General features: G+C 38.1%; 1 protein-coding gene across 1 annotated transcript in view; it reads right to left on the bottom strand.

Annotated features, from left to right (window-relative positions):
• The window catches only part of CEMIP (cell migration inducing hyaluronidase 1), a 242,439-nt gene that overhangs the window by 51,272 nt on the left and 168,067 nt on the right, over positions 1–23,100 (bottom strand). Inside the window, exons 12-14 of the mRNA XM_069098686.1 lie at positions 15,586–15,761; positions 13,945–14,154; positions 4,302–4,507 (exon numbers count right to left, since the gene is read on the bottom strand). Of these exons, the coding sequence (XP_068954787.1) occupies positions 4,302–4,507; positions 13,945–14,154; positions 15,586–15,761 (592 nt within the window). The remainder of the gene's footprint in view (positions 1–4,301; positions 4,508–13,944; positions 14,155–15,585; positions 15,762–23,100) is intronic.

Below are 23,100 nucleotides of genomic sequence, written 5' to 3'. Positions count from 1 at the left end.
TGAAAGGTTCTGCCAGGAAAGCTATAAAAAAAGTGTCTGTCACCCAACTTATCCATAAATGTTGAGCCATTCGTTACCAGAAGACTATTCACTAGGCAATGACCTTTGGGGAGAGGGATGGGGTCAGCTGCTCATAAAACAATCCACTAAGGCATAGATGGTTTATGATCTTTGTCAGTGAGGGAAATGTTCACCATTGACAAAATCCCAGATCTTCTGAAGTATCAGTGATATCACTTGACATTGCTCTAGTTTTCCCAAAAGTAGTTTTTAAATCCTTTTCAGTAGGGCAGTGTTGTATGGTGGACAGATGATCAGCATCAGAATTAGGAGTACCCAAGCCCTGCTTCTTTAATGAACACTAGTTGTGTGACCAAGAGTAAGTCCCTAAGCCTCTCCATGCCCAAGACAATTAATTCTCTAAGGCTATAAATTACAAATAAATCGCTAATCTGCATTTGTAGACATTTTCACACCTGGGATTCCCTTTATGGAAGAACTCACAGGACTGGACCAAAAAAAAAAAGATTATTAACTTTCACAATCCTGTTTGAAGATTATTTCTTTTTTTTTTTCTGTATTTTATAGGTAGGGTAGACAAGTCACATATATAGCTGAAGTCATACCACAAGTCAGAGACTTAAAGTTGGAAACAGAACTAAATGAATCCTCATGGCCCTCAGTAGTAGAGTTCATTACTGTCTACTAAATCTTGTTGACTTCTTTTGACTTGTCTCTATCACCGAAGAGGTTTGTCATCTCTATCTTCTTAAGAAAAGAGGGCTTCCGGGCTGATGACTAGGGTCAAGGGTCTAAGTCAGGAGCTATCAAGGATGGAATAGACCCGTTTCCCTAATTTATTCTATAATTGTCTACATCTCATCATTGGTAAAGATCTTCATTCTTAATTTTTTGGGTGGGGAAGGGACATTACTTATGAATCAAACTTCTCTAACTACTCACATTTCCCTCACAGAGAAAGTAAAGTTTGAAATAGAAAAGTAAAATCATGGAAAGAGTTGATGGCTTAGACAAGCCGATCCTTACAGGTCCTTTCACTCATGGCATTACAATGCCTCTTATTAACACAGAATATAAAGAGGAGAGTGGAAAGAGAAGGAGCTTCGGAGTCAGAAGAAGACAAAGATTTCAATCTTTGTTTGGGCACCTATTTCCTTTATGAGCTAGAGCAAACTGCTTCACTTTTCTTGATCTTAATGACTTAATGACTTTTAAGAGAGGTTTGGACCAGGAAACTTCTAAGGCAGGGGTGGGAAAACTGTGGCGTTGAGGTCACATGACTCTCTAAGCCCTCAAGTGCAGCCCTTTGACTGGATTCAAACTTCAAGGGCCACACTTGAGACCTAGAGGGCCACATGTGGCCACAGGTTCCCCATCCCCGCTTTAAGGTTTCTTCTGTCTCTAAAATACCATGACCTATAATTTTCATTGAGAAGCAACTATTTTTTTCCATTTGCCTATCAGACAATTCTGTGAAGGAAGTGACTAAGAATCAAGGACACTTAAGAGAATGATTTCATGCTTTCTTGAAGAATCTTGGGAAAAATTTTAGCATTATCCCATTCTTTCTATACTTTTTTGTGGTGGTCAGAACAGAAATGATCTTCCTTTTCTTTAAACTTTGCCCTGAATAAGTCTTGAGCATTTGTTTCTGGCCCACTGCAGGGAGAATGTCCAGCCCTGACAAGTGCCTCTACAATTGTGTCAAAAGAACTCATGTAATTTACTTCTTTCCAAACTGACCAATGAGACATGTGGACAGATTTGGATACAATCTGGAAGCATCAATTCTACCATCTGGTGCTGGTCTCTGCATGTTAATGGTGAGGAGCATTTTCATCCAGAATCATTGCTTTGCTTTTGAACTTCCCTGACAGATGGCAGGAGGTGACACTACAAAATCATTGGCAGAAATTTCTCAAAATGTGTCCAAATCACTCACCATCTTAGTAATCCACTACACCCATGACGATAGCCAGTAATTTCTTGATGTCAGTGATGTTTGGCTGTTACAAGGTTATCCAAACCTTGTTATACCATACACCCACCAATTCTTTTTGAACTATGTGTTGTGAGTCTTTGAATTAGAGAAATAATAAGTCAGATTCTCCCAGGATATGTTTTTTCATGAAAGGAAGTTAAGAATGGTTGAGAAATTGCATAACTTGTCTATGCCAGTAGGGGCCTTACTGTTTCAGTGGTTCCTCTGATAAACTTGGAAGGTGACTTGGAAATTATAGTCATATATGTGCTTTGTTCCATATCATTTATTTGCTCAACTTTTGAGGCCAGATTCTCTCAGAGCAATCATAAAGAGACAGTAGGGATAATTTAGAATCAAAAGACCATGTAGTCCAAACCCCTAATTTTACAAATGAGGAAAATAATGGCCAGAGATGTATCTTGCCTAAGGTCACATAGGCAGTAAGTAGCAAGTTGGGATTCAAACTCAGTTCCTCAGACTCCAATGTGCTCTGACTACTGCATCGAGTTGCTTTCTTATACCATGTTTCCTCCAAAAGCATAGCTTCTTTGGAAGTAAACTGGGTTCAGAGGGTTCTCCAAGTTCCCTTGCCATCCTCCTCATGTTATTAACATAATTTCAGGGAGAAGATCATGTCTTAAGAAACACTGGCTCTGACATTAGAGAGATGATCACATGAATAGTTCATAGAAAGCCATTGCAATTAACTTTTATTTGGAAAGCCACACTGAGGTTTAGGCCAAAAACAGATTAAATACAGCTATGAAAAGGAGTGTCATGCTCAATCCCGCTGCTTGCTTTGCAAAAATTAATACTGGCATAAAAGATCCAATGGACCCTCAACATTTGGAATTACAACTATAAAAATGCATAATAGCATTTTGGATCTGGACAGGAAGTCTTGGTACATTATGGAATCCAGGAAAGTCAGTTCTGAGCTGGGAAGAGTCATTTGATTTAGAACAAAACGTTAAACACACAAGAAGTGCTTGATAAATACTTGTTGAATGGGTCACCTTTTATATCTTTATTGTACTCTCTCTCAAGATGTCCCAAGAAAAATCAGAAGATAATATCATAGTTGGTGGTGGCTTTTATAATTGAATGGATTCATAAATTTTGGGTATTTCAGATGCTTAAAGTGTCAACCTTTTGGTTTAGGCTGAACTGGTCAAGTCTGATATTAAACTAAATGTGGACTTGATAACACTGAATGAATTCAGGACTTTCATAACTGGAAGGCACCTTCAAGGTTATTTTAGTTCATCTTCCTCATTACATAGATGGGGAAACTGAAGCTCAAAGGGATGAGTAACTAAGTCACACAGCTAGATGATGTTTAATAAATCTTAGGGGGTTGATTGAGTGGGTATTTAAACCTGGTTTTCCTGACTTAAAAGTCACTACCCTTTCCAATCCACCATTAATTCTAATGAATTTTACCATAATTCTGAAGAGAAGTGACATAGTGCTGTGGTTTAGAATTAAATCACATGGTAGAAACTCTCTGTCCTATTTCCTCTCCTGCCACCAGCTTCCCATGTGACTTTGGACTTCAGTCTCTAAATGTGCTATTTATTGTACATTTTACAAGCAGCAAAGAAAAGCAAACAAAATCCCAAAATTTTAATGTCAACTTCAGTCTGTGAGTCATAACATCTAATTATACAAACGTGAAATTACATGTTGTCTAATATGACACGAATGAATAAAGGAATTAATGAAACATTTATTAAGCACTTAATGTGTGCAAAGAAATAGAAAAGAAAGACAGTCTGTGCTCTCAAGGATCTCGCATTCTAATGGGGGAGAAAGCATGGGAAAGGTTTCTGTTGCAAGTCAGATAGAAAAGCCCTGTGGTGCTTACAGTGCAATGGCAAAGCAGAAGAATGCCATCAAATGATAAAAATTGTATCACGTTGGATATGTTGGAAGAATCATAGAAAATGAACACAGGTTCTTTGCTACATAATCTCAGAAATTTCTTTCACATTCATAGCCCTAGTACTTCAAGTTCTATTACCTTTATGAAGGCTATATACAAAAGAAAATGGACAATGGCTTTGGGCCTAATTGTGTTGTTATTTTGGTTAAATATGCATTTAGGATTCTGATAGATTCAGTCACTATGCCTACAAATATTTGCTTCAAACTATACAGATTTGCTTATACCTCTTAAGAGGGCAATCGTGGTGGCCAGTGTGACCTCCCAGAAGTCATGTCCCTTACATTGTTTCAAGCCTGAGGTTTAAGTCAGCATTGTAGATGCCAAAAGCTCTGAGGCATAGGGTCTTACTTGCAATCCTGCCTGGGTTTGGGGATGTATCCAGGGTAGGAATCCTCTGTAATCATCCTGCACATTCTGCTGTCCCTATCAGAGGGGAGGAGGGTTCCGGACTTGACCAGCAGTCCAAGGCAGTGATCGAAGGTATTCCGTTCTTCAGGTCCATCTTCAGTAAAGAAGCAGTGGCCCAGGGAGTCATACCCCACAACATCCTTAACCTTTAGAAATAAAAAAAGGCAACATTTCATCTAGTATGCTTAGTCAAAAAACTCTTTGAGATTTTAATATTGTCATTAAGTGATTAAAAAAGACACAACACCTTGGCATCAACCAAGGCAAAGTATCTATCTGCAAGAAGACAGCAAAATGGCTCAGTTCTGTTCTGGAATTTAGAGTATGATGCTTTGTTCTGGATACCATGATTTTTGGAAGCTAGATATAGCATCCAAAGGAGGGCAGACAGGATGATAAAGAGTGTTTAGCCCATGATATATAAGGATTGGTTAATAGTATTAGGAATGTTTGGCCTGCAGAAGATTTGGGAGATAGGGGGGGGCATGATCATTGTCTTCAAGTACTTAAATGGTTGTCAGTTGGAACAGGAATAATAATTCTTCCTTTTGGTCCCAGAGCACAGAATCTGGAGAAGTTGTAAAGAAGCAAATTTAGACTTCATAATAATTATAGTGGAAAGTGGAAAGATCTTCTTCAAGAGGTAGGGAGAACCCCTCCATGAAAATCTTCAAATAAAGTCTGGATGAGTGCTTGGGCTATAGTGCTACAATGGGGACTCTTCTGTAGGTATGAGTTAGAGTAGGTGTCTACTGAGGTCCCTTCTAAGTCATCTAAAACTGTAATATTTTTCTACTAATCAATACATTTAAATTCCCATAAAGCTAACTTCACTAGAGCCTAAGTAGCTCTAGTGGTAAATACATCTGTTACCCATTATAACCAAGCAACTACAACTGGTCCGTTGTTGATCTGCCATGTCAAATAAATTGCAGATGGAAGCTTGTGAACATGGCACCTGGCAGATGGTCTTCCCTCTCTCCACTCCATCCTCTGCTCCCATTGGATCTCTGTTGCTTATGCTTTTGATTGGATTTCACGCTACTTGACTAAAAGGTGAGTCACAGTGCAGCAAGCTAACCAAAAGATGCCGATGAATGTTGCCTAGTTTCTGTCTGCAAGGGAAAGAATCTAGCCACGTGGTTTCCTATCTGTGGTTGAGGAGCAGTGTAAGCTCATGTCCACTGTGTGCCTTTTCTGATGATGTTCCTTCTTTTTGGTTTTACCTCTCAAAATTCCGGTCAAGCTCCCATCTTAAATGAGATACTACTTGTAAAGTGCCTAGCACGTCTGGCACATAGGAGGTCCTATATATATAAATGCTTATCTCTCCCTTGCTCCCATCTCCCTTCCTTTACAAAGGTTGCCTTGACTTCCCTAGTCAGATATAACTTTTCCTTTTTCTATAGACTCACCACATTTTAAACTCCTTTTCAGCTCTTATCTCATTGCATATTGTATGATTTTTTTGCATATTTCTTACTTCCCCAGGGACACTATCAGCTAAATGAGAGTAAGGAAGGTATCTTATCTACCTTTATAGCCTTCATAGAGCAGAGAACTTGTGAGTATAAAACAAAGATGGATGATGCAGGGCCTGGCACACAGTAAACACTAAATAAATGCTTTTCCACTCATTCCATCTCTTTCTCTAGGAGGTTTAAATTTAATTCTATTTTGAAACTGGTGAAAATCGTTGAAGGAATGGTCATTTCTTTGTTTTTTCTCTATTCCCCCTTTGTAGCAGATAAAGAAAAAGACAGAAAAATAATCTTTTCTTTTTGATACCTTAAAAACTGTTCAAAATTGGGTATTTTTGGGGTGGCTAGGTGGTGCAGTAAATAGAACATGGCCCTGGAGTCAGGAGAACCTGAGTTCAAATCCAGCCTCAGACACTTAACACTTACTAGCTGTGTGACCTTGGGCAAGTCACTTAACCCTAACTGCCCTCCAAAAAGCAAAAAAAAGGGTATTTTTACATGTAGGGGTGTGCTGGTACCACTTTTAAGTTACCTATATTATTTATGTGTTTTTAATTCTAGATAGTCAACAAAATAATAAATCAAGTCCTGATTTGTACTGATGATCTAAATGCTCATACTGAAAATTTAACAGTTGACTTTCCTGACTTGGTTCTCCAAAATTATAGGTAATCAGATTAAAATGTAACTGGAAAATGTTTAACAAAATAAATTAAAATACAATACAACATAGATAATGATAGTTTATGGTTTTCCAAGTCAATATGCAACACAGGAAGGACAGCTCAACCCCTTCAATTTCCCCAGAAAGGTGAAGAGAATTCATTCACGATTACAAAGTTAGTAATGATGAAGAAATTAATATAAGTGCTATTGAGAGAAAAGCCAGGAAACAGAAAGGCTGAAGAAAAATGCTGAAGCAGCTCAGACGATGACTATATTCTGGAGGCTTAGAGTGGTATGTAAAAATTGAGAACAGTGAAAGTCCTTGTGGAGAGCAGAGTGAGCAGGGTTTAGAAAAGTATCTCAGCTGCTAGACTCATTTGGTTATTGTGATTCACAAAGAGGATGCTATGATCTAAGATCCAGGGCCTCTCAGAGACCATAGGAGAAAGAAAATTCTTCCTACTAGTTAGACAGAAGAGCATAAAATTAAACTAAAGACATTGTTAGTAGAAAAGTCATGTGTACCCAGTAGGGCTGGGGAGATGAGGAGCCTAATAGAGTCAAAATTTGGTTTAATAGTAATAGTCTTCATTTGAGATGATGTCAATAATTCTTGATTGTAATTCAGAGGAAATGTCTACAGGCTTTTGTCACTCTAGGTCCTAGAGAAAAGCTAAGAAGGACAGCTTGATTTGTGATCAGACTAAAATCTTTAGTACTGCGTCCAGGTCTTTAGCTCACTGTCTCGCACATAGGTGTTTATACAATGCTTGTTGACTGACAGGCTGAAGGGAATACTTGTTCATAGAAGTCAGATCATAGATTTAGAGCTTATGAGATCTCAGTGGTTATTGAATCTAACCTCTTTATTTTACTGATGAGGGAAACAAGACTCAGAAGGAGGTGATTTGCCAAAAATCACAGGTAGTGACTGACAGAACTAGCATTTGAACCCAGGTCCACTGAGTCCCCAAACCAGCACTCTTTCCATACTGCTTTTGAGCTTCCTTCTTACTCTCCAGTCTGCATTTCTGCAGTAGATAGAACTCTGACCTAGAAATCCACAGAAATAAGTTCCAATTTCTTCCTTAACATTCCCCAAGAAAGACAAGTCTTTTCATTTGCCGGAATGTGAGTTCTCAATTCTGAAAAAATGAGGCAGGTTGTATCCCTAAGATTCCTTCTCCTTATTTCTGTCAGCTGACCCAATAGCTCCTAATTATATTTCTGTTGCAAGGCATAATCATTTGTTTTAATATACATTCTCTTGATTAATTTCATCAATAACCAGAAGGAAATGAAAATATATTTTACGTCTCAGAGGAAACAACAGGGCATAATGAAAAGAGTTCTGGATTTGGAGTCAAAGGACTTGAGTTCAAATCTTGGGTCCATTACATAATCCTTATGTGATCTTGGATAAGTCACATAACTTCTGGGGGGGGGGAGTCTTAGCTCTTCATTTATAAAATGAAAGAATTAGACTTACTATGGATTTGAATCTGCTCTTGTATTTTACTGTAAAGACACAATAGCCAGGGGCTTTCTAGTGCTGATCCTTAAACCCTTAAGCTAACAAATGTTTATTCTTTCCAATGGGAAGCATAAACAGAATTCTGATTCATGAATTTACTCATTGTTTCCCCATTGAGAGGGATGTTGGCCTTAAAGAATAACTAGGAGAATAAGTACATTTGGAAACAAATTTCTAATTCAAACCAAGAAAGTTGTCTGGGAAAGCTGGCTTTTTCCAACGTTTGTGCTCCCAAGCTTGGTTGCAGAGAAAGTCTCACATGAAAAGAACAACACTGTTTCTTATTAGTATGCTATTGTCCATTTGAGAATTACTTCAATTCCAGTTCCTGGCATGTAGGTAGGAAAAAAGACTTACACAAGCCTGGTGGAATGCGCTATATACTTTAATATCAGAGTAGAGTATATTGTACAGGAGACCTGAATCGATTTCTTGACTACTTTCAACATAGGAGGGAGTTTTCAAAATGGTGATGTTCTTAAATAAGAAGTACAAACTCAAAGGAAAAATACTAAGTGTAAAATGGGGCAGATGATTCCAATTCCTAAGGCAACTTTCCACAATTTAGAACTCTGCTGTTAATGGAGCCCTCACTCGTCCCAAAGGGTAAGGCACCAGACAGAGAAAACTTTAGAACTCTTCACAGGGTGTGGTTGCTGGTTATTTACTATTGGGAAACAACACCAAAACAGCATTCTCTTTTCATCAGCCCCATCATTCTGTCTGTATTTCATTGCTGCTGTTTTGGCTGAAGGAGCTGGTTTCTTGTGGCATATCAAAGTTATGGTACTGTAAGTTGAGTTTTACTAAGAAGTGCCATAAGGGTCTACAGTTTCCAAATATAAGCCCATGGCTTTTTTTTTTTGGTGCTCAGAAAATGCCAAACACTGAGTATTTTAATTGGCATGAATCCTGTGTGGAAGTCAGGAAGATTTCCTGAGGATAGGCTAAAATCATCATTTCTTCTGGGCTATACTCACACATAAGTGAATCTATGCTTGCACTATCCGCAATGCCCCTGAAAGATGGCATCCTGTTATTCAGGATATTTCTGTCTCATAAACCACTTTCTAGCCACTATGCCATGATGCTTCTCCATTTTAAAGAAAAATATTATTCATTTAAAACACATCTTAAGGTAATAGAATAGAATTTTAAAATAGAGGTAGGATCATTTAATTCTAAAAACAGCAGTAAATTGGAAAAAGAATTAAGCAAAAGATAAAATATTTTGTTACTAGTATACTTGTAGGCCTTGAGTCTTTCTCTAGCTGATCATCCCTTTTTGGCTTCATTTGACTCTTTAGCGACGCTGAATTCAATGATGGATTATTATTATTACTTCATTTTTTTTTTACTGTGCTTTCACTAGCAACCTAGAATTGTTTACCCTTTAACTTTGTCATAGCTGTCAGTTTGCAACCCTAAATAATTTCCACTATCCTTCTTTTCTGCTCTACTTCTGGGTCTCTGAGAGTTGGCAAAGAAACTCACAAAATCCTACTGATGAAGGACATTACAAAGTTACATGAAATGTAATTTTGATTGGTCCTTTACTGCTATTTAGCAATTCTTCTTATTGATTTCTTATTCAATCCCTACAGCATTCCACAAGACAACTGTTTCAAATCTTTTCCACTATCCTTAATACTTCAGATCTCCTTTACTCCCAAGAAATGTCCTTGCATAATACTTTATTGAAGATATCAAGCCCATTCCACATAAGCACCATCAATTCTGCCCCTCAAAACTTATTTTTTTACCCATACTACATCTTCTCTCTTCTAACTCAGATGCAAAAGTGTCTCTCTTAATTTCATAGACTAATCTGTGGCATTGATCTCATTCCTTTCTATATCTTCAAGGACCTTATTTCATCAATCATACTCTCTTGTAACTTCATTCTCTATATCCCCAATGCTCATCCCCTGTCCATTTTTCATTAAAAAAAAAACAGCACTCCCCCCATTGTTATGTCTAAAGTTTAAAAACAAACCCTTAGAGTAATGCCAGAACACATATCATATCAGAAATACAGGCAAAGCTGACTGAAATTCCTTCTCATTATAGCCTTTACTGAAATGTTGATCCAGGACTGAAACTATCAGTTTTGGTACTTGGGGCAAGCAGTATGAAATATGGTCTCAAATCAACTTTTAAAGATAAATTCAGTTGAGGATTGAGAGATACTCTCACCTTGTGGATAAATAGAAAACCACAAGGAGTCATTCCAATGGCAGAGACCCCAGGACATGAGGCTGCTTTTGGTGAAATAAATGGAAAAGGGAGAAGGTGGGGGCAGGCTAGGGAGAAATTCATGTGGGATGGAGTAAATGGGAAAGGCTTCCTTTTAAAACTAACAGCTTCTTATTTTAACTTTTTTTGCACTTAATAGTATTTTATTTTTTCCAATTACATGTAAAGATAGTTTTCAACATTAATTTTTGTGAGATTTTGAGTTCCAAATTTTTCTTCCTCCCTCTCTACGTTCCTCCCCTCCCCAAGACAGCAAACAATCTGATAAAAGTTATACATGTACTACCATGTTAATCATATTTCCACATTAGTCATGTTGTGAAAGAATCAGAAAAAAAGGGGAAAATCATAAGAAAGAAAAAACAGAAACCAAAAAAAGTGAAAGTAGTATGTTTCGATTTGCATTCAGACTCCATAGTTCTTTCTCTGGATGTGGATAGCATTTTCTATATTTGGAATTGTCTTGGATTGTTGAATTGCTGAGAAGAGTAAATTATCATAGTTGATTATTGCACAATGTTGCCATTTAACTTTATTTCTGCTAAGTGTTAAGCTTAACTTTTTTTCTATGATGGTCAAGTGACTTGTCCTAGGTCACAAAAGGTATGGTTCTAAGGCAGAATGTGAACTCAGGTCTTCCTGATTCCATGTCTATATTGCTTTCTACCTCATTACCTATGTGAACAACCCATGCCACCAAAAGGCATGAAAGTGAATTAGCATAATCAAATATATGGTCTATTAACAGCCCTTTCTCTTTAAAAAATTCTGATAATGCCACTTAACTGCTTAATTCAGTGTTATTTGCTACCTTTGTGTTGAACTACCCAGGTACACTTAGCTTTGGCATGACCATTATAATCCTTAACCATGGTTAAAGTTATCCTCCCCCCCACCCCCAGATACTATTCCATTACTATCTTCCATTTGGGTGACCCTGAGCATTTGACTCGCTATAGCCTGAATGTTGTTCTCTTCCTCATAAGCTATTTGATTTAAGTTTTGTGAAATGTCTTTTTTCTTCTACTAGATCAATAGGATCAAAGAATCAGAAAGTGATCCTTGTTGGCACTCATGGCTAAGTACTATAAAAAGATATGGCAAACTTCTAAAAAGATCAGCCTATACCCAATGACTCTCTTCCTCACAGCTCACTCACCTCTCAACTGCTAGCAATCTGGTTTCTGCTCTTAGAACTTACTAAAATTGGAAGGCTACCCACCAGTCACTTCCTAATCATCAAATTCAATAGATTTTTGTCAGTTGGAATTTTTCTTAATTTCCTTGCAGCATTTGATATTATTGACCACCCCATATGTGGAATGTCTTATAGACTTCCAATTCTCTCCCTATCTCCTCTTGTTGAAATCCATCCTTTTCTTTAAGGCCCAGCTCAAATGCCACCTTTTGTGATTCATGCCACCCCTACCCAACAGAAAACTATCTCTCCCTTTTTTGACTTATCCAAGCACTCAATTCCTATATCTCTTATGCTCTTATTTTTTTTCAAGTAATGAATTATGAATTCAACAATAAGATCAAGAAGCAAGTGTGACATTTACAACTAACTTTTGTGAGTAACCTTGAACCTACATCTTGTGCACTTTGGGAATTCTATTTATTGTGTAGATCTATTAGAGTGTATGCCCCTTGGGGGCAAGCACTATATTTCATTTTGTTATCCCTAGCACCTAGTACAGGACCCTGCACTTAGTAGGCTCTTAATTATTATGGCAGAGAAGTTCATTGTGGTATTGCTACAAAGGAAAACATTCTCATAATAAGCCTAAAGATTATGGCAGTTGGTATCGTTATATCTCAGTTCCCTATCAGACAAGCAGATGCTAATAGACAGGATTTCTGCCTGATTTCCTTTGCAATGTGACCAGCAGTTGGTTCTGCCACAGTGGCGCTCCCTGAGAGATCCCAGCACAGGGAAAAATGGCATTTCACAGCACTCAACTCAAACAAGGCTCCAGCTTATGCTGGGAAACAGAATATCCAGACAAGAGTAAATTAGATACTGAGGGACACCAGGGACATGTCAGCACTTACCAATTTAAGTGGCTGAATGGTCTTTGGTATAAGATGGCAATCAGCAATGTCTGATTTCAACTTGAGTTTGGCCAATGACTTTTTTTTCAAGTCTGTAATTAATCATCACCTCTCTAGGGGCTTAGATTTCCATTCTCTGAACTAAGGGTAGCCTCATCTCTCCCCACCCCCACCCCCCAAGACTATGAAGATTATGTAAGTGCCTGGAAAATAATTAATGCCACACCCATAGTAAAGATTTTTTTAAATAACAGTTGACTTTTATATAGTGCTTTGAGGTTTGCAAGTATTATATGTTTGAATATTTAATCTAGGATCATAGATTTTTAGTCTGAAGGAACCTTATAAGGCCATCTAGTCCAAGCCCCTTATTTTACAAATGAGGATACTGAGGCCAAGAGAAGTTTAGTGACCTTACTGAGGTCATTTGGGGGAGCAAGGAATTTGATCCTAGGTCCTTTGATTCTGCTCTTCCCGATTTCATTATTCTTCCTCATTTTATATCTCATTCTTAGTACTTAACTTTTAATTGGTTGGGAATCAAACATAATAGAGAAGGGACAAGGCAATTATTTCAGTCTGGGTTCCTTTCCCTGAGGAGTGAAGTAGAGCTATGTTGACAGAAATCATCAGAGTGACTGCTATCTGTAAGCACTGAGCACCCAAGAAATAATGCCAACTCAGGCATGCTTTCTTATCTGGCTTACTTCTGATTGGTATATACATAAGTGCTTGGGGTTTTCTTGCTATGGATTGGTGCATTTGTAAAATGTGTCTAAATGGCTTGTTTACTCTGGAGTATAAAAGAATGTGCTCCAGAGGGGGAGGGCAGTGAGTCACTGTCAATTAGTCTGTAGTCCTGGCACAGATGGCCAGTTTCTGGTTAGGCTTTGAGTGTGCTATGGAATGTCGTCAAATCGGGACAAAAATGATCCAAAGTGGCTATGTCACAGTCTGGCCCAAGTCCTCACTGTATTCTTTGCTTTCATATCAAGAGATTTAAATTAGGTTAAGTTCCCTACAATCATGGGCTAGGTCTCTCCTCTGAATCCAGTATGCTGATTGTTACAGAAAAAATGACTCATAGAATCTTTGAATTACGGAATTTTAGAATTGCAAGGGATCTTAGAAAGATGGTAACTGCTTGAGTCCACAGTGATGTCAGCATAGCAGAGCAAGAAGCGTGGTGGGGGTGGGGTGGAACTGGAGGCCTTGGGGATCGTTGTCTTGGTTGGGGAATTTGTATGGAACAAACCTTCATGTCTTGGGTGCCCATTGTTCTCTTCATGACATTATCCTGTCTTATTCTGTGCTGAGTGACCCTTTCACTTTAGACCATTGCTCTGAATTCCTTTGTGTCTCATGTCTGACTGTCTGTGTTTGATCTCTGGCTTGACCCAGCATGGCCTTCCATTTGCCCTCTCAGATCATGACTTGGACCTTCATCCTTAGAGGGGAGGGTTGATCTCTCATGCCCTCTGCATTGCTCCTAATTGCCAGCATGAATCAGTCCTATCTCCACAGAAAGCAGAATTGGATAGCAGTGTTTTAAACACTCCAGTGAGTAAATTCTCCAGCTATCATTTCTTACCAATAAGCCATTGGAGCCATGGACTGTGACACAGCGGGAGAATGTATGGTGGATGGAGAGGTCTTTCACATAAGTTGGTGGGTTATAACCTCCCTTTTCATCCACATCGCCAGCCAAGTGGAAGTGGATTGGATACTGCCCCATGAGCTGCTGACCCATATGTTTCAGTTCAACACCTTCAAGATGAGCTGCCTTAAACCCAGGTCCAAACTGGAAGCAGAAAAGACAGAAGTCAGCAAATACCCTTGAAACATTTGTGATCTATTAAGACATCCAAAAAGAAAAAAAAAAGACCTGGCAGTGGATGAAATTCTAGTCGATGCTTATTGCTATAAGCAGTACCTTTCCCCCTCTCCGAGTCCTCCATCAATCCCCACTCTGGTTTCCCTAGGCTGTGAGAACAGGGACTGACTTTTGTTTTTCTCTGTATCCATAGTGCTCGACACATAATAGGTGCTCAATAAATGCTTGTTAAGTAGATTTGACTTGAACTTGATAATTTTTCCTTTTGTCTCTTTTCTAGAGATCATAGATGCATGCGGAACACAGGTTCTCATACCTGGTCCCAGTAACCAGTGACATTCTGTGAGGAGATGATGACAATTATATGTTAGATAGACTGTATCTCATTCTATTTCATAGCATTGCTGTTATAGCAAGCGCATATATCTTACTTCCTTTACTAGACAATGAACTCCTAGAAGGCAAAAAAATCTTATTTACCTTTGCATCTCTGTCAATGTCCACCTAATCTAATGAACTGTACTATAGGCAGCCAGGTGGTGCAGAAGATAGAGCACAGAGGATAAGGCCTGGAGTCAGGAAGACTTGAGTTTGAATCCAGTCTTAGATGCTTACTAGTTATGTGACCCTGGAAAATTCACTTAACCTCTTTCTGCCTCAGTTTTCTCATTTGTGAATTGGAAATAATAACAGCACAACAGTAGGGTTGTTGTGAGAATTAAAAGAGATGATAATTGTAAAGCACATAGTAAGTGCTATACAAATGTTAGTTATTGTTATGGTCATTTTATTATTATTTTTATTTTTTAAAAATCAGACCTGTGATTTCATTGGTGAAGGCAGATCTCTGTGAAGAAGCTTCCTCTACAAAGGCTTTATCAACAACAAATTAATAATGTAAGCTCTTGGAGGGTCGCTTAGTACATTGAGAGATTAAATGACTCAATTGAAGGTCCCATAGTCAATACTGTAAGAGACTAGACAAGAACCCAGGTCTTCCTGACTTCTAGGCTGACTCTCTATCCATGGTACCACAATGTCACTCCCAATCATATTGGAAATTCCAAAAAATCTGAGTGCAGTTTGAAGTTATTACAAGACATGTACAAAGCAGTATGGGATATGAATAAATAATCAGGGGATGAGGAAAGGCACTGAAGACAATCAGGGATTCCAAGAGTAGAAAGTGAGAAAGAACATTACAAGCAGGAGGGACAGCCTATTCAAAGGCATGGAGGTGGGAGATGAAAGATTGTGTATAGGAAAAATCAGGTAGTCCAGTTTGGCTAAAGAATAACATACATGCAGGGGAGTTCAGTGCATAAAGGTCATTTCAAAACAATGGCACACCCTAATATTCCACCAAAGCTAAGCCAGTTATGATTGGTACTCACATACCTTGATATGCCCGCCAAAGGTATCAAAATCAAAGAAGCTGCAGATCTGGTTTTTATAGGGATAGCATTTTCTCTCTGTCTCTCCCATGATCAGAATGTTCCGGCTCAGAAGTCCCACTTCAGCTCTCATGTCCACACCATCTATTTCTTCTCCAATATGGAGATACATTGGTTTTCCTGTGGAAAGAATGGCCATGCCCAGTTTCATTCATCCAGAGTTACTGGATGGCAAGCTGGCTTCCAGGCTTATCATTCAACTAAAATTAATCTCCCCAAAGTTACTAATGATGTCTTAATTGCCAAATCTGATAAACATTTCTCAATCCTTATCTTTCTCAATCTCTCCTGCAGCCTTGCATCTGACATGCTGACCACTCTTTCCTACTAGACACTCTCTTCTCTCAGGGTGTTCATGACATTCTTCTCACTTGATTGTCCTCCTACCTGTCTGAATGATCCATCTTAGTTTTCTTTACTAGATCATTATCTGTATCATGTCCTCTAACTGTGGGTATACTCCAAAGTTCTGTCCAAGGCCCATGTCAATTCTCTCTCTATCCCCTTTCACTTGTGACCTCATCAGCTCCCACAGTTTAAGCATCATTTCTATAAAGATGACTCCCAAATTTATATCTAGCCATAGGAATTCTTCTAAGTGTCATTCTTCTACAACTGTCTCATATTTCAAAATGGAGGTTCCATAGGTATCTCAAATGCAGCATATCCCAAACATAACTTGTTATCTTTTGCTCCAAACCTACCCGTCTTGAAAATTTCCCTGTTTCTGAGATGGGCACCAACACGCTTATAGAAACCCAAGTTTGCAACCTTGACATTATCCTTGATTTCTCTCCTTTTTTCATCTTGCATATCCAATCAGTTCTCAAATCTTTTTTTTGTACCCACACATCTCTTTTCATCTATCCTTCTCTCTACTCACACATTCACCACCATAATTCAGTCCTTTGTTACCCCCTGATGGACTATTATAATAATCTTCTAATTGGCTTCAAGTCTTTCCCCACTTCAGTTTATCTTCCACATAGCTGCCAAAGTTTTTTCCTGAAGTGCGGATCACTACCCTATCCAATAAACTTCAATGAATCCCTATTGCCTCTAGAATGAAGAAAAATCCTCCTTTGTTTAGTTATTAAAGTCTTGCACAACCTGCCCCCATCTAACACTAAAACTTTATTATACATTTCTTCTCATCCTACAGTCTAGCCACACCATCCTTCTTCTTACTCAGCACAGAGGATGGTCCATCTTTCATCTCCTTACGTTTGCCCTGGCTGTCCTCTAATGTCTAGAGTGAGTTCTTCCCTCACCCCCACCTCTCAGAATCCCATATGGGTGAGGATTATCTCTTTGATTGTCTGATGCCTAGCACAGTACCTGGGGAGAAACACATCACTCCCAGAGTCATAGAATAATGAAGCTGGAAGGAACTTTGGAAATCATGAATCCAATCCTCCTCTTTGATGGTTCAGAAGTCTGGACCACCTCTAGAAGGTTGACCAACTTCACCAAATAACACAGCCAGTGAGTGAGAGAGCCAGGACTAAACCTGAGCCTCTTGGCTAATGCTTTTTCTACTACATCTAACAGACACCTACAGTGTCTCCTCCCTGGTTTGCTATCCTATGAGATGAGTGGGAAGTCAGTTCTACAGACCACACCATTCTGGTAAAAGCAGATTATAGAGTCACTGAGTAAACACTGTATCTGTATAGTGAGTTTATAGCTAACATAGGCAAGAATGTTATTAGACCCATGGCTGTCAATAACAAAAGCCTATAAATCTTAGGATGGTTAATGCATGTGGTTGGGAAATGACTCTTCTAAATATTCAGTGGGTTTTGGGGAGGTAGAAGGGGGAAGGAGTGGATGATGGGGTCTAGATGGGTGATTTAATCAGTATAGGAAACTTCCTGTATGGATATACCCTTTCTGCATTGATACAGATGGGCAGCCAGTCTATAATATGAAGTCTCTAGAAGCTGTCCAAGGCATTGAGGTTATATAATTTACTCATGGTCACAGAGCTAGTCTATGTCAAAGGCAGGACTGAAACCTAGGTATTCCAGACCACAAAGGAGGTTTCCAGAGGCATGATGGGTCTTCTTTGCTCAGAAGCAATAGAGGCATGAAATACTGGTTAAGAAACAGTTGTTTTCTCTTTAGGAGATTTTGTTTGAATCTAGAGGAACATTAGGGAATAACAGATGGCTTCTGGTCTCCATAACTACATTTCTACGGAAATGGTAAAATTTAGATTTAACAAAAGAACCAGATTCCCAATATTTAGAGCTGTAAAGAAACATAGAAATTAGAAGTCATCTAGACCAAATCCTTTTTGAACAATTAAAAGGAGCAGCACCTAAGGTGATTAGGGCTAAGATTTAAATCTTAAGCATTTGGAGACAGAAGATATCTTGGGAAGACTAGGAATAGGCTCCCTTGCTCTGGACACTTGGCAGTACTAGCCAGTAGGAAGGGCTTTTGAGAGCAAGCAGACTTAAACTCTTTCCTTTTCACATAACATTAGCTGAAGTTTAAAGGCAACAGTGACACAATCCAAAGAGGGCTAGTCTTAGAGTTGAGAATTTGAATTCTTCCTCAGATACTTAATAACCTTGTGGATCTGGGCATTTTATTTAACCACTCTGAGCCTCCAGGCTTTTCATATAGAAAATGGTGATAATAACCCTGCAGTATTTACTTCATGAGGTCATTGTGAGACTTAAATGAGATCAAGTCCACAAAGCATTTTATAAACCTTAAAGCTTACAAATGTGAACTATTATTATAAGACTATGGCTTTAAGGTTTATAAAATGTTAGTGACTTTTTTGTGGGGGTGAAAAATTAGCAATTAAGGGGATGCCCATCAATTGGAGAATGGCTGAACAAATTGTGGTATATGACTGGGATGGAATACTACCGTGCTATAAGAAATGACAGGCAGAATGCTCTCATTAAAACGTGAAAAGACTTACATGAACTGATGCAGAGTGAAGTGAGCAGAACCAGAAGAATGTTGTATTTAGTAACAGCAATGATACACAATGATCAATTGTGAATGATTTAGCTATCCCAGAAATACAATGATCCAAGACAATTCTGAAGGACCTATGATGAAAATGCTATTTACCTCTAGAGAAAGAATTGATGGAACCTGAATGTAGATTGAAGCATACTGTTATTTTACTTTCTTTATTTTGCTTGATTTTTTTGGTCTGTGCTTTCTTTCACAACATGACTAATATGGAAATGTGTTTTGTATGACTGTACTTGTATAATCTATATTAAATTACTGCCTTCTCAATGGTGGAGGAGGAACAGAAGGGTGAGAGAGAATTTGGAACTCAAAATTCTAAAAACAAAGGTTAAAGTTTTTTTACATGTAATTGGGAAAAATAAAATATTCAAATTTTTCAATAAAAAAAGATTTACAAATGTTATACACGTATGATGCCATTTATCCCTCTCAACAATCCTAAGGAATAGGGGTTATTATTATCTCAATTTTACAATCAAAGAAACTGAGACTCAGAGAGTGACTTTTCCAGGATCACACTGCTACTAAGTCTGTGAGGTGCAATTCAAACTGAGGTCTTCCCATCTCAGTGGCCAACCAGACTACCTATGTTCCTTGACTTTCACACGCAAAACAACCCTCCACTCAGGGAATATGCTAGTGCCCACAAAATAATACCATATCTATAATTATGTTTCAAGAAGTTTTCTCATTCCCTTGCCACCACTGACCTTACCCTGAGTTACCACCCACAGTCATAGTTGGACCATCAGGGTTTAGCAATTAAAACTGGAGTACATCTTGTGCGCTTGTAGTGTCACGAATGAATCCACTGCTATTTGTACTTCACTGTGATGGAAGGCCATAACTAATTCCAAACTAGCGTGTGTTCAAATTAATACCAGCCCAGATCAGGAAAGCCATAGCATCAGTAAGAATGCTAGCAATGTGCCTAAAGAGATTCTAAATATAGGCCAAGTGATGTTTTTCATTTTGCAGACTCAGTACGAAAGGAGATGCAGAGGAGGATTCCTTGAAGTTCATTGTTCAGGGAAATCAACTTGGCTCATTATTAAGCCTAAAAAATATCCTGTTGGAATTACTCTTTAAAAAAAAAGTCTCAGGCTTAAACAAAATGAACTTTCCAAAGCATTTGTTACCTGAGGGAAATTCTGACCTCTCTGGCCAACTGAGCTTTTTGGTCTCAGAAGTGGGTGTTTACATTTAAAAGGAAAAAACAAGTCACCTCCTATGGCAATAGATTATGGCAGACATCAGAGGTGTTTCTTCTTTGTACCCACTGAGCCTTCTGACATTGATCAGAGGAACAGCCCTGAAACTGGGCTATGAGGAAGAATTTTTGTGCTCTACCCTTTAGTAAGGGTAGAGTTCATTCAGTTTTTTTTTCTCCCTTCCCTTCCTCCTACCTCACCTTTATCTCAGTTATGGTTCAGATCCCCTGAAGCAGGTTTCTTTATAACCAAAAGGGGTGGAAGCACAGTCTGTTCAAGATGTCCAGTAGGACATGTCCAGTAGGAAAGTGTTGGTGAGGGAAAGTTTCCATGAGCAGTATTCTCATAAACACTCAGGCTTTCCTTTTCCTATGGGTCTTAAAGGTCATGAGGATTATTCCACTGACACCTATGAGGGATACACAGCAAGAGACTGGAAGAGAACAAAGTTACCCGAGCATTCAGAAAGGCCACAGTGGGAGGAGAATTTTTTAAATTTTTTTTTCCTCAGCCAGAACTTCTCTGCTTGCCAGGAGGGAAAAAGGATGCAGGGGCTGGAATGAAAAATAAGGTGTTTCCTTGGAGGAATTATAAGCAGGTTTGTTCTGCAAGAGGGAAGATAAAATTTCTGCTAATGTAAAGGATATCAAAGATATATCAAGTTCCATGAACCAGAGAATATTATGTAAATGTTGATTCTAGGGAGGAGACCTTGCTTTTTTTTTTAGGGTCAAAGTTTAAGCCAAAATGGAGTCAGTAGCCTGTAGTCTTCATCCTGACTATGTCACTGACTCATTCCCTTCTCAAACTCCTTAGCTATTTTCTAACTGCTAAGAGGTTTTGTGGACCGCTTGAAAAAGAACTTCAAAAATTACTGTTTTATTATCATTGTTGCTGATTTTATTATGTATAGAATGATTCTAAAATGAGAGACAGTATGTTACAGTAGAGAAAGAGAAGCCCATCCTTGTAGTCAGGAAAACCTGGTTTCAAGTATGATCTCTGACAAATATTGTCCATGCAACAATCTCTCAATTCTCCAGGAAAAGCTCAAAGATAAACAGTTGCAGAATAGATGTTAATCAGTATTGGTAAAGGAGGTTTTCTGCCTTAAAGCTCCTTGCACTGATGAAATCACAGATAGACCACCCCCTCACCAAAATCCTATTGGAGTTTAAAGGTCAGAATACCAATAGTTATTATTCCACTTTAAAATGCCTTATATTCCTAGGTAATTTAGCTTCCTTGTATTGTGACTCCATGTTTCCTCTTTTATTTCATTCTTCAATAGTTTTCTGATATCCTTAGTTCATTAACACCCTCATTTTCACCAATAATTTCAAGTCAGAAAAAATTCCAAAAGATCACTGGGTTCTTTCATATGCTTTCTTATGCTCATAAAACCCTATTCCAACTCCCTCCACAATGATAGTCTTAGGACTTTGTTTTGGTCTAAATTAACATTTTCCATTTCACTCTGCTGAGTGAAATATACATTTTATATTTTATAAAATATACATTTTAAATGTATAATCCTTATTTTCTGTATACAATATAAACTCATTGAGGGGAAAATTTCCTTCACTTTTGCTTTTGTATCACCAGAACCCAGCATTGTGCCTTGCACAGAGTAGATCCTTTAAAAAAAATTTGTGGAATTGAATTTCTCCAAGAAAATATAAATTGCATATCCCATATAAACATCTTTACTATTATTATGTTAATATATCTAAATTCATAAAGAGATACCTTGTACTATGAAGAAATCAAATTGCATTTCTATTTAAATGCTGTATAGTTGTAGAAAAAGATCATTATTATTCCTTTAAAAGGTAGAAGCATATTTGGAGTGAAGTGAAAATCTATGACAGTGTTTGCTAAGGAAACAAATTTTGTGTTAACATCAAATAACCTGATTTGACAAATGGGGTGGAGAGGGGCATTGTTAGAGCAGCTGACAAATAAAGTTAGTTGCCAGAGAAAACTCTGGAAATGGATAGTCATGGAATGCATATAGCATGATTGCCGTCTTCCTTTTCTTTTCTCTACTTTGCTGACCAGGAGAGAGAGGATGCAGGGACTGGGAGAGCTTGGGGAGAGAGGGCAAATAAGGGCTTCTCATGGAGAAGTTGTAAGCCAAGTTGTTCTGCTATTGGGAGGATCAAAGGCTAAACCAAAGCCACCTGCAAGAGCTTTTTTCCAGGAGCCAAGAAAATGCCCTGATTGGTTTTTGATTCTGATAAAAGGTTCAGGGTAAGTTTTAAAGTTCTTTTCAACTTAAGCCTGGGAGCTAGAATTGAAAAGTTTTTAGATTAAGTAGTGATTTATAACAGTTGACATTTAGTGAACTGGTGTCCAAGTGTACCTACGTGGTTTTTATTTCTCTAAATACTACTCTAAATTGCTTATCACTTTTCACATATAGTCATTAGAAAACCAGTATAATGAATTACTAAAGTAACTAGAAATGAGCAATTTCTTGATTTTATAAGATATACCTTTATAGAAGAAAGTATTATTGACGAGAACGACTATGGAAAATCTGTTTGCTCAGATCATATGACAACTGCCGGTGCACTGAGGCCCACCTGATAGCATCGCATGTGAATTGCAGACATGATGCCTAGAGGAAATAAAGTCTCAAACATGTTCACCTTCTAAACATTGGGCTATAATAATAGTTATAAGGATAGCTTAATCTTCTTCCACAGTCACAAGATCTGAACCTCTCAAGAAATGATCTATTAAATGATGCTAAGTATTTATGTAGTATATTCTAAGAGGCTATTATTTCCTTAACCAATTCTATTATTGAAAAGAGCTTTCCTGTGTCATTAAGTGACTTCCTGAAGTTTTTTTTTTCTTGACAACTAGACCCTGTTTCTTTGTGAACACTGGGAGTCTGTGTCTCCTTCCAAATACGTATTACAGTGAGACATATTTTAAGTAATTCTTCCATTTTGTAATTTAATGACTGTCCTATGTAAAACTTAGTGGTCTATCTTCTTAAAACCTCTCGCCCCACTCAGTTCCCTACTCCTAGTTATCAAAAGATTCTTTGCTTCAAAATTAAGAGGACCTAATATATCAATTTTCTTTTATAACTTGAACTGTTATCACTTCTGTCCTTTTTAGTACTCTGAGCACTAATTGTGTAGAACAAAGTATTTTTATTCCCCTTTCTCACTGTTCTTGACTGCCTGACCATCTATGCTGTTCCTGACCATCATGAACTTTACCAAAAT

This window comes from Petaurus breviceps, unplaced genomic scaffold (assembly GCF_028583685.1).
Source record: "Petaurus breviceps papuanus isolate PSGF00001 unplaced genomic scaffold, PetGlider_PUasm1.0 37, whole genome shotgun sequence".
Taxonomy (NCBI): Eukaryota; Metazoa; Chordata; class Mammalia; order Diprotodontia; family Petauridae; genus Petaurus; species Petaurus breviceps.
Note: the sequence above shows the minus strand (reverse complement) of the source record. Positions and strands in the feature narration are given on the sequence as shown.